A 12,656-nucleotide genomic window follows, 5' to 3' on the forward strand; every position below is an offset into this window, starting at 1 on the left:
GGAGGAGGTTGGGGGCCCGTCTCTTTAAGCCTGCACGGTGGCGGTGGGGTGGGGGAGGGAGGCCTGGTCACCTGTCAAGGAACAGGATGTCCCACAAAGACAAGGACCGGCCCCAGTAGGTCTACGGGAGGCAAGGAGTTGTCCCAGAAAGAGCTCTGTGAGTCATGGTGACCCCCAGAGGGCCAGGCCAGGGGATGCTACATTGGTCCAGAAACCCTAAGAGCAGCGTAGGTGTGACTCTTCTCCCAAGAGACAGTGACACTGTGACCCCCAGACTGGCCCCAGGCTGAACGGGAACAGAGATCAAGCGGATGCTGCTGCCGCTCAAGGAGACAGCGGCCGGAGCCTGCTGGGGGAGATGACTGCGTGGGAGCACGGCCCAGCCCTGGCTCGGGGGACGGTCACGGCCGGGCTCCTGGCGCCCTCGCCCCCACCAGCCGACCCGGCGCAGTGGCCACCGGGGCGCCGCCGTGCTCCTCGGGAGTGAATGTGCACACCGGATCCGCCTGCCGTGCTGCCGTGGGTGCTGGGCTGAGGCTGGCCCGGCACAGGGCACTCAGCTAAGCCAAAGTGACACGTGCCTGGCGGACCCTTCAGTCTGGACAACCCCCCTGTGGCTTTGTCTTTTTAAAAAACATTCTAGCTGCATCTAAAGGAAGCCGAAATAAAAACAGGCCAATTTGTTGTTGTTTGCTTTAAGAGCTGTTTCCCGAGAAGGGGTAAAAGAATCACTGCATGACCCGGGGAGGAGGAAGTGGGGCGTGTCACACTGTTTGTGGCGGATTTCTGGATCGGCACAGGGAGGTAGGAGGGCTGGGTGCCCGCAGTCAGCTCCTGGGCCTGGTGGGAGTCCCCACTGTGGCCACACCGAGGTCCCCCCTCCCGCCCCCGGCCCTGGGAAGCCGCTCTGGAGGGCAGTGCACCCACAGCTGCCGTGGCTGCCGTGTGCCAAGCAGACCTGGGAGGTGGGCCAGAGGCACTGGGCTGATGGTGCCCTGACCTCGGTGACGGGTCAGCAGCCCCGGAACAGTGACGACCACTCACTGCTCAGCGGGGGCCCTCCCGCCCGACAGGTGGGCAATGTGGGGGCTTAGGCCACCTGCCATGTGCAGTCAGACCCATCCTCAGCTGATCCGGGGTCACCAGGCATTTGTTGGACAAGATGCCAGCCCCACCCTTGCAGACCTCCCCTGGACTCCTCCTGCCAGGGCCCAAACCCCAGTAAGTCTCTGTCAGGTGCCATCCCACAGGTCACGGATTTCCCTGGGACACACGCCACTCTCGGGCAAGTCCCCAGCAAACAAGAGCATCCATGCACATGAACAGAAGGCGAGCAGAGGAGTGCCGGACGGGGTAGGGGTGTGATTGGGAGGCTGGAAGCCATTCAGAGAGGCATTACTGGTAGGGTCTTTGTAAGGACTCTGCAGACTCTGCCTGTAAGACCTTATCTGGGGCCTCAGCCTGAAGACCCGTGAGTTCCTGTCCCTGAAGGCAGCACGGGTGACTTCTCTGATGAGGAATTCTGATCTCTCCGAGGGCCAGTCAGTGTGGCGTTGGCCTGGGCAGACGAGGCCCGTGGGGTAAACAGAGAACAAGGCTGGGGAGAAATACGGAAGCCAGACTGTGGAGGGCCCTGGCCGAGGTCAGACAGGAAAGCATGGCTCCTACAGGCTGTAAGCAACTGCCACGCATTCTCCACGGACGAACCTCCAACCAAGTGACCAGAGGTAGCCTGCCTCACAGGAGATGGGGCTGCGCACGCTAATTCAGACAGGGAGAGACGCACGGCGAGAAGGGAGACTTGCCAGGACTTGATGAAGAGTGACCTCAGTGGTGAGGAGAGGGAAGGCTCTGGAATTCTAGCCTGGAGATGGGGAGAGTTTTCTCTGAATGAACGGAGTACCCCAATTCAGAGGTCTGGGTCCTCCCGGAATGGAGACTCGTGGCTGGGGCCGAGTTGGCCCCTGTGTCCAGCCCTGGGCGAGGGCCCCACGGGGGAGCCGTGTCCTGGCAGCGTGGAAGGAGGTGAGCGTGAGCAGCACCGGCCGGCGGGCAGATGGGCCGCACAGCCGACTGACAGCTCTAGTTAAAAGACAGCAGGAAAACGGATTGAACATGCTGGAAAAGGTGGCCTGGAAACGGTCTTCTGAATTCTGCCTCCGGGATACACGAGCATTGCCCTTGTACTGAAAGATTAGCTATAATCCAACGTGAACTTGAAAATAGAAAACAAAATGATGTCTCACTTGTAATAAGGTATGTAACAGATGATTACATGTCATCTATTAGATAGAAAAGGAGAGACAATTCAGGGAAAGGCTTCTCTGCGCCTCCATCTGTCAGTCTAGAAAGGGTATTTGCTGGCTTCTTAAGTCCTGGGTTTGAGCCATAAAAGAGCTCAGCATCAGCCCCACACCAGCAACTAACAGAGTCCAACAAATTCCAGCAAAGACTCAGACTTTTGGACCCCTGAAGTTTCTAGAAATGGATCTCTTGAAGGAGACCAAGACAACAAGGGCAGGGGTGCTGAAACCTGTGTACTCCCCCGGTGACCCTGCCCGTCCCAGGGCGTTCCAGGCCCAGGATGGCAACGGGGACACGGAGTGCCCCAGCAGGGAGGCCCGGCAGCGAGAGGACTCGAGCTAAGCCCAGTCTTTGCAGAGGGGGAGGGGCTGTTCCTTCAGCCAGGGCAGGCGGTGGGCACCTGCAGGTGGGTGTGGGCGGCTGTTGTCACTTTACAGACTCTCAGCTGCCCCCCCGCCCCCCCCATACCCTGTCATCCCTGCCCGGGGACTGGATTCCTGCAGCGGGGGCTCCTGTAGAGGGAGCTCGGTGCTGAGCTTCCTCGGTGGACGGCGCGGAGGGCGATGCAAGGGAAGAGGATTTCCTGCTGGCCCAGGTCAGCGTGTGTGTGTGCGTGTGTGTGTGTAAACATGCAGCAGAGCCCAGACTGTGTCCGTCCGACTGTACCCTGTCAGACTGTACCCTGCCGATACCCTTCCCTCAGCCCTTTCTACACGAGAGCCAGGCCCGCGCCCCCGTGCTCTCGGCAGGCCTCCTGCCCAGCAGGCGCCCAGACTCTCTCTGCACACCCTTGCCACCGGAAGCGGATCATCTGCCCTCCTGCCCCCGTACAGAGTGGCCTTTGCTTGCGAGCAACTCGAGACCAGGTCCGGCCTGGCCAAACCAGCAAACGTCTCTGCTATCCAGTGGGCTGAACCACATACCTTTCCCGGTGCCCATCCTTTCCTGGGTAAACTCCCTCAGCCCGAGAAAGCCAGACAGTTTCCTCAGAGCTGACTGTTTGGCCACAGGGAATAAGTCTCTCTGTCAAACGTCCCCTGGTTGACCTACGGTGGTTTCTGTCTCCCACATGAGCCCACAACGCGGGCACATCCACGACCTCACAGGCCTGTAGGTCAAAGCCGGCCATGGCAGTGTGGGGCCTGGCACCCAGTGGGCACTCGGGACACACTAGTCAAGTGTGAACTCACAACTGTCTGCAGGTTCTTGAAATAAGGTCAACACAGGCCCTGTAATTTTTATAGCTGACCCTTGAGCAACACGGATTTGAATGGCATGGGTCCACTTACACGTGGGGTTTTTTCAACACACACGGGACAGGACTGTAAATGTATTTTTTCTTTCTGGTGTTTTTCTTAATACCACTTTCTTTTCTTACGCTTGTTGTAGGATTACAGTATATAATCCATGTAACCTACAAAATCTGTTAATCGATTCCTTGTTATTGATAAGCCTTCTGAGCAACAGTAGGCTATTAGTAGTTAAGTTTTGAGGGAGTCAAAAGTTCCATTTGGATATTTTACTGCATAGAAGGCGGGCGCCCCACATTACACAGGACCCGTGTTGTTCAAGGCTCAACCGCATGTTGTTTTTTCCTGGGCCTCAATTTCCAGTACTACTCATCCCCTTTCCCTCTGGTGTTTATAAACATGCATGTAGCTAAAACATGTAAGTGGCCCCTCTGGAACATTCAGCTCCAAACTTTAACCCAGGGACTTCGAGAGACCGATGTCACCACCATCTGTCTCATCCTCACGTCACCATCACTATTATCCACCAGCTGTTTACTGAGTGTCCGTGACACCTGACACCTGACACCTGGGAGGTCTGCCACCCAATGGTGACCCTGAAGTCCAGTTTCTGAGTCTGCAGCTCTCCCAGGCAACCACCACAGACCCCAAATGTATGGTTGGTGGGGACTTCAGATGCGATCACCATTTTTTCAGTGGGGTCCTATACATACTCATGGTGACCAATGGCCCCAATCCGTTCAGAAAGCACCGATATAAAACATGACGTTGCACGTGTCCTGGTTTCTGGCTTAAGAGCTACGTACTCACGCAGGTCACCAGGGCTCAAGGGATCAGCGCGCACCCTCCACGTGCAGCGAGCTTTGTTTTCACCAGAGGACACGGGAAGCCGCTCACCGCATCACAGCATCACAGCCCAAGGAATAAACATCCCTGATCACAGTGGGGGAGGGAGAGCAAGCTCCTGGGTCCATGAGTTTCCAGACAGATTAGATTTGGGATAAAATGGACTCTACAGTCTACCACAAGGATTCCAGAAGCAAGAACTGGTGGGCATCTGGCCACTGCAGAGCTAGGTTACAGGCCTCAGATTTTTTTCCTGACTCCCATTTTTGATTGAGTGAACTGGTCAAACAGAACTTTTTAAGGTAGAGAAACCTTTTCTGTGATGTTTCTGGGAGATCTTGGCATCACAGATGAATGGAGACAGTTGCAGCAAATATCACAGAACTGTGGGGAGTGACCCTCACACCACGACTAAAACCTACAAAGACCGTAGACCCTGTAAATCCAACCAGAAATGCAAGAGTCAAGGTCAACCCACTCGACGAGATTCTTTGGCCATCCCAACAACAAACCACTGGTTTGCCTGAAGAACCAACGGAGGGGAGGGGTTTGGAATTCGGGTGCTGGAGGAACGTGACGAACGTCCAGCTCCAGCCACACCAGCCAGAGGGTCTGCCCAAGCTGCGGGGGCCTCTGCGCAACAACGGCCCTCTGCTTCTTGGCTGCCCCAGGGAAAATGAGCCCACGCACCCCCGGGGGCAGGGAGCTGCCGGGTGGGGCTGTTACACATCCACTGGAGCAGAGCCCGAGCCCAATGGAGCTGACCCTGGGGGCACCCCCCCGGCGCCCCCCCCCCCCCACCGCCGGGAGGCCGCTCTCACCGCCAGTTCGGCTGCTCTAGGCAGCTTCTCGCCTCCATCTTTCCTTGTCCTAATCAGTTGGAAAGGCTTGCTGTCTGTCTTTGGGTGACGTGTGTCCTCATTTGAATATCACTACAGATGTCTCACTCAGAAATCAGACGGGCTGGCGGTGGGGCTGCCAGCCCCGAGCGTGCCACCAGCCCCGAGCGTGCCAGTCTCCAGGGCCTTATCCTCTGCTCCACAGTCTGTGGAGTGTAGGTCTGATTGTTTCTGGGGACAACTATTCCCTGGCCATCTCCAAACCCTCCATCTGTTTAGAAAACAGGCGCCCAGGTAGGCAGTCTCGTCTCCTGGGGCATCTGTTCTGGGGTGAGCTGGTTTATCAGGCTACTTGATTTTGCATGAGTCCTTTCCCCCAGAGCCAAAATTAAGGGCAGGACCCAGTTGGAGCTGAGCTCTGCCTCTGCCTTGCATGCGTGGGTGAGAGGTCTGGAGCAAATTCCCAGAGCCCCAGGGTTTAGGAAGGCAGTTTACCAACGTAACCAACCCGAACAGCAAGTTTTAAGTAAGTTTCTGGGGGTCCTGAAACAGGCAAGTCCACGTAAACAGGCAGTGACCTTAATCCAGAGCAGAGGTAGGCGAGGAATACTTGTCCTTCTGATCAAGGTCATTGGCTCTTGCTACCTGTCCTACACCTACAGTTTTATGACTGTAAATGTGGGAAACAGGGAATTTCAATAAATGGAAATAATGGGAAAGATGGGACTATAACTAGAATGAATCCAAACTCCAGTGATCCTGAAAGGTCCCCAAATCTGGACCTCTGGAGAATGATTCACGCAAATCCTAGGCAATTTCCTACTCTCCGCCTGGCTCCTTCATCAGAGCAGCTTCTGGCTTTGGGTGAAGCCCTGTCTGCAAACTGAGGGGGTGATTCGGGACCCGAGTGGGCCAGTGGCTTCCCCTAGAGCAGCCCTGGGGGGCCTCGTCACATCAGATGCGTCTTCTGGAACACAGCTGCTGGGGCATACTTCTTTGCAATACCCATCCTGCCGCGGGCCAAGACTGGTCCAGGTCTGTCCCTTCACCATAGGCAGGGCCCAGAGGCATGGCTTTACTGTCCTTTACTCTATTAAAGTGATTAAAAATGAAGGCCAGGGACGCACACAGGTTCCCAGTCCTTTTCGCTCGAAACCCTTCCAACTTTTCTTCGGTGACATTTTCTCCCGTGGGTACCAGACAGGACTTGACTTAATGTCTGCTGACAGGTCACGTGCAGACGTGGCCGGGCCCTCCTCAAAGACAGCCGGACAGGCTCGCCCCGTCCTGACAGCAAAGGACGGCGTGCTTCCAGGAAAGAGCCACGACCATGGTTCCCTGAAGCCAAATTAAATCAAATACTGGTGCAAGCCGACGGTAAAATATTCTTCTGTTCCACTTTTCATACTGTCTGACCTAGTCCCTTAGCCACAGGACTGGGGCTACACAAAGGCACTTGTTCAAATAATTATAAGCCCCACGTGAAGAGGCTAATCGCTTTAGTCTTGAAGTGTCAGGGATTCGTAAGCTTGGACTTTCGGTTTTGATTTGTATTTTCACTGAAAATGTGGGAACGGGCCTGGCTTTGCCTGGCAGCTGACAGCGCCGGGAGCGGGCAGGCGGGCGGGTGGTGTCGTGTCGCCCTCTGGTGGCCTCCGGAGTAGGCGGGGGTGCTGGCCTGGGCAGCGGAAGGCCCAGCCTCCTCCCCCTCCAGCCTGGCAGCTGACGGGGGGCTCCCTGCAGCCCACCCCTCCCTGAGCACCATCTGTGAGCATCAGACGGGGGGGCCACGCACTCTGCCGCCTCCTCTGCGTCCAGGACGGTGTGGACCCCACACATGCCCACAAGTGCTTGTGGAAAGAACGGGTGAAAGTGTCCCGTCAGGCGTTTTTACTGAAACACAGCGGATCACCTCAGCTAGCCAAGGACAAGCTCGCGCCCTGACTGCTTGCTTTAACGGCCTTCGGGAGCTTTCGCTCTGTGGCTCGTGTGAGGCAGCCACGCTCGTTCAGTGTTCGGACACCTCGGTCACAAGAGAGGAGAGCTGAACTCTCAGGAACTCAGGACACGCTTTCCAACTACAGGGCTCCCTTCAGACTACAGGGCTGCACCCCGGAGGGCGGGCGCGCGGGGCTCCGGACGTCGGTCCCTACAGCGCGGCTCCCGAACCGCGCACTCTGGGGCGCCGGCAGCCAGGCTGGTGGCGGGACGCCCCCTTCCCTGGGCAGGTCACCTCAGGAAGGCTGACTTTGTCCCCTGCTCTCCCTTGTTTAGGGCCGTCACTCTTCCCCTGCCCAGGAGCCCTGGAGGGACACAGATGTCTAGGCATGAGCCGCCACTATTCCCACTGGCACATTTTTACTCTTTAAGTCACAGGGGCAAGTCCGCAGGGAGAAAAGACACAGCGCAGATTTTATAAACCCATAGACTCCCCGACAAGGATGACTCGAGTCTGCAGCAGCTTCTCCCCCGGGGCGAGAGGGGGGAGCCCTGGATGGAGGGAGAGAGGTCCGTCTCTCACCGCCCCCCAGCTTTGGACCACGTACCATCCCATAAACTTCACCGAGTGTCAGCAGGTACCAGGCCCCGTGCCAGGTGCTGGGGGCCGCAGAGATGAGGGACCGTGCTTGCCTTCAGGGAGCGTGGGGTGGGCAGCAAGGGACCAGAGGTGAGGCACGCCAAGAGCCAAGTTCTGAGTCCAGTGAGGTAGCGGGTATCATGAAAGACATGGGGCATAGAGGGGACCCAGTGCCAGGGAGGGGGAGGAAGCCTGCAGGGTGGTGGGGGGAGAGGGCAAGGAAGGTTTCTAAGAGGAGGGGACACTCGAGCCAGAGAGAGGTGAGGAGCTTGCCGGCTCCAGATGCCCTGAGCCTCCAAGGACATGCTGCTCCCAGCCCGTCTCCAGCTCTGCTCTCTGCGCCCTGGCCCTCCTCGCCAGCCCCACCAGCCCATTCCACATTCATGGAGAAAGTCATCTGGGACCCGGACACAAAAGAGGAAGTGCAAAGGGCCCCAGAAGGCCCGAGTGAGTGAAAAAATGGAGGGTCCGAACAGCCCCTCTCGCCAGGGCCCCTCCTGCCGCTGCCGCTGCCCTACGTGCTCCTCACACGCCTCGAAGCCCAACCCTGCTCAGACCTGACACGCTCTGCGATGTCGTCCCATTTTCTAACGAGGACACAGGGACTCGAGGAGGAGAAACTGCTTGGCCGAGGTCACCCAGCCAGGGAAGTCCGGACTGCCAGCCCCCGGAGCTCTGGGCTTCCCACCACCCCCGGGCTCCGTGAGCGAGGGAGGTCTGCAGGGCCTGGCAGGCAGGCAGCCTCCTGAGCGATACTGGGCAGGCTGGCACATCCTTGGCTGACCAGTGCATTTCCAGGGGCTGAAGGAATCGCTGGCAAGGTGGGGTTTCCTGAGGATGCACTTCATCTCTGCCAGCTGGCTGAAGCGGAGGGGCGAGCCGCCGAGGGGCCACCCCAACAGACAAAACTCCCACGTGGCTGCAGACAGCCGCGAGGACACGCGGGCCTGCCGCCTGCTCTCCAAGGACTCGTCAGTCACGTCCTCCCCGCTTGAGAGCCAGGCCCCCATGAGTGCAGGCACCTGGGCTTTCCTTGGGGTCTGCTATTGGCTGAATGCTGGTGTCCCCCCAAATCCACATGTTGAAGCCCTAATCCCCAGTGGGATGGTATTTGGAGGTGGGGCCTTTGGGAGATAATTTGGTTTAGATGAGGTCACAAGGACAGTACCCCCATGATGGGGTCAGCACCCTTAGAAGACGGGGAAGAGACCAGAGCCCCCACGAGAGGACGCGGTGAGAAGGGGGCTGTGTGCAGCCAGAAGGAGGGCCTTCGCCAAGCTGCTGAATATGCTGGCACCCTCACCCGGGACTTCAAGCCTCCGGAGCCATGAGAAATAAATGTCTGTTGTCTAAACGGCCCAGTTCACGATCTTTTGTTACCGCAGCCAGAGCTGACTAAAACACAGAAGGCATCTGACAGGCTCACCATTCAGATTCCTAAGATCCCCGAGCCCTTTGGTCTCCCCCACCCAGTGGGAGCACCACGTCCGGCGGAAGGACAGTATGCAAAGTCCAGAGCCACAGACACCCGTTCTCAACCTTCTTGAGAAATCCCAAATGAAAGGGGGTCTTTGACGTCAGACACTGTGATGGAGTCTGTGGCTCCTGACAGTGGCAGAGGATGAGGGATCTGTTCTCAGCAGAAAGCACAGCCCTGGCGTGACCCCCGAATGAGAGGTGGGAGATGGGGAAGCCTTCCTAGCAGGGCGAGGCAGAGCCGTGGGCACAGTCCCCTTCCCATCTGCTGGGGGCCCACGCGGATGGCGTGGTTCCTGCTGACAACTGGGGAGATGGGCCCGGCCCCGTGCCTCCCTCGGCCCCAAAGTCTGATGAGAAGATGGGAGGAGGGCATCACCTCACAGGGTCCCTGACGCAGCGGAGGCCAGATCCGCCGGGCTGCAAAGGAGCAGCGCCAGGCTTCAACCTGGCAGCCTGAACCCGGGGCTTCACCCACTAACCAGCAGCCAACCAGGAATGCGCTTCCAGACCCTGACTGAGCAGCTGGAGAGAGAGGTGTGTTCTGGAAAGGCCCCGCTTGTCTCGGGAGCCCATTTTGTACCTAAGGGGCACATGTGGGCACTGAGCGGGAAACGACGTGTCCTGACGCCTCGAAGCCTCTGGGCCCCAGTGGAGCTGGGGGGGGGGGGCACTTACCCCTTCCATGGGCGCTATGAGCAGGTCGTACAGAGCACGGAGCGGGGGCCTGGCGAACGAGCTCTGCCTCCTGGCCAGAGAGGAGGTCCCGTCCTTGATGGGCGACATGGTGTTGCTGCCCAAGCTCGTCATGCTCTGGCAGCTCCTGGGGAGAGAAGGGCCAAGGGAGTCAGCAGGGCCCACGTGGGGCCGGCGGGGCCGCACTGCTCACTCCCAAGCACTCCAGGTCCTGGAAAAGGCAGGTCGGAGGCCGCACAGCAGGGCCCAGCCCGGCCTCCCTCCCGGCTTCGCCTTCCTCACCTTCCTTTCAGGTAATTTTCACAGAACAGTGAGCACTGACAGAAACCGCAGGGCAAACCAGCTGTCCACAACAGCTTACATTTCTATGGAGTTTTTCTGCATAATCAGATGTCCCAAAGTGCTGTTCAAAGGATTTAATTACATCCTTGTGTGAAGCGATTGTGTGCATGCAAACGTGAGGACCATGAGAATCAGCGGCAGCCCCTGGGCGGCTGGGGCGGACAGTGCCCCCAGGCCAACTGCTCCCTGGGCAGGAGCCCGGCCCAGACCAGGGGTGTGCCGGCCCCAACCCGGGGCCCAGGTCAGCGGCCTGGCGCCGCACCAGGCCCTGCAGGCCTCCTGACCCGGCAGCCCCTCTACAGTGGGTCCGCTCGAGTGTGCCTGCAGACTTTGGCTTTGCTTTTTAGCCTCTGCTCAGGTTGCCAGGCGGTTTTATCAGTACAGATGGCATTCTCGATCCCAAGGACCCCGAGTTTCACACTCCCAACACAGGACAAGAACATTCATTCCCTTAGAAAGTGTTTCTGGGGCGCCTGGGGCAGCTCAGTTGGTTGCGCGTCTGACTCTTGGTTTCGGCTCAGGTCACGATCGCAGGGTGGTGGGATTGAGCCCCGCGTCAGGCTCCGTGCTCAAGAGGAATCTGCTTGGGATTCTCCCTCTGCCCCTCCCCCTGCTCTCTCTCTCTCAAATAAATAAGTAAATAAAATCTTGTAAAAAAAGAAAAAGAAAGAATGTTTCCTGGCCACAGTTTACCTGCCAGGCCCTGCTGTCAGCCCTGGGGGCCTACAGAGGCCCCCCAGCACAGGCGGGCACAAGAGACAACAGGCAGGGAAACACGCCCGTTTCCATGAAGGGACCAGGCTGCCTCCCACCCGTCCCTCTGAACCTGCCCCGCAGCCCAGCCGCTGTGGCCTCAGCACAGTGGGACGTTCTCTGCACAACTGCTGGACCGTCAGTGGTCTCTTAACCTTGATTTAGACACTGCCCATTTTTGGAGTTTCTGCTGCATCCTCAAGGACCCTTAAGGGGAAAGACCAGGTCTTCTACGAGATGCCTCCAAGCTTTGGTAAATACTCCGGGCTGCTGCTGGTGGCAGGGCTTCAGTGTTTCCTGAGAAAAGACCAGAAGGCAGCTTTCCCTCCTGGGCCTGGTCAGGATCCGCGACCATCTAAAGAAAGGATTGGGAAGGTCTATTTGTGTTTTCCAGGTATGGTTTCTGCCCCCTGGCTTCCCCCCGACTCTTCTCAGCGTTCTCAGCAACGCCCCCCTTGACCTCAATTCCATGGCCCGCCAAGCCAAGCCGGGAGCGCCCTCGGCAGCCCCTGCAAGAGAAGGAAGGGCAGAGGACTTGGAGGCCTGGAGCCAGCTCGCGCCTGCGCCTGTCCCGCCCGCTCAGGCAATGTGTCACCGCAAGCGACTGGGGCTGTGGGGTGACTTTGCCATCAGAGCCAGTGAAGCACAGATCGCCCTGGAGTGACATTGAGGGGCGCACTGAATTCCACAGAACACGCCGCAAAGAGCAATACTCCCCTGAAGGAGAGGACCAAACTGCTCTCCAGAGGAGAGGCTTGGCAGGACACGCAGTGTCTGTCACAGGCCTATGTGCCCTCGGCAGACAGAACTCACAGCCCCGGGAGCCCGCACCACGATCGGGTCAGCGGGACAAGGTGGCGACAGGACCGCTCAGCTCCCTCTCCCCGCGAGCCTCTCTTTCCACCCCCTAGACAGGTGTCTGCCTGGATGGTGGGCTTGTAACCCTGCGGGAGGCACCTGAGTCTGATTAATCCAGCTGCAGGTGTCCAGAGGGAGTGCCATGTCTCCAGACAACGCTGTGGCCACAGGTGCTCACCGTGACTGGCGGGGCACTCCACAAAGCCCAAGGCTCGGAACTTAAAAGCTTCTTCTGCAGAAAGAGAGCCCAGCCCCCCATAAGCTCCCCTCCGGGGTCCCCGGAGACCAGCATAATCCAAGCTGCATGGGGGATTCCTTCCAGCTGACTCAAAGCATACTACTCACGCCAAGCACTTTGCACCCCATGCTGGGCCAGTCTGACTCCTCCCTGGTGAGTGGAGTCCCAAGGGCACAGGACATCAGGTTGGGTGAGGCCCGGAGGCCTGAGCAGGGCACACTGCTGGCACGGTGAGGTGCTCAAACATGGTTTCTGGAAGTGGCCAAAAAAGTGCCTGGGAAGGAACATGTCTGGAGGGAGCTAGAGGGCTGGGGAGGTATCTGGGGGCAGACCCGCTGGGTGCTAATCCCAGCCTGGGGCTCTAGGCCTTGCTTTCTGCACCTGCACAAAGAGGAAATGCTGTCCGCAGGCACGAAGCATCAGGAATGGAGAAACGGCTGCAAAGAATCCCCCACTGAAAGTCACTGGGAGTCTCA

At 58.3% G+C, this 12,656-nt stretch overlaps 1 protein-coding gene across 1 annotated transcript in view; it reads right to left on the minus strand.

Moving 5' to 3' along the window:
- TTC28 (tetratricopeptide repeat domain 28) overlaps positions 1-12,656 on the minus strand; it is a 614,295-nt gene that overhangs the window by 20,158 nt on the left and 581,481 nt on the right. The window contains 1 exon segment of the mRNA XM_032394986.1: positions 9,972-10,116. Coding sequence (XP_032250877.1) covers positions 9,972-10,116 — 145 coding nt within the window.

The sequence above is a fragment of the Phoca vitulina genome, unplaced genomic scaffold, assembly GCF_004348235.1.
Source record: "Phoca vitulina isolate PV1807 unplaced genomic scaffold, GSC_HSeal_1.0 scaffold82, whole genome shotgun sequence".
NCBI lineage: Eukaryota > Metazoa > Chordata > Mammalia > Carnivora > Phocidae > Phoca > Phoca vitulina.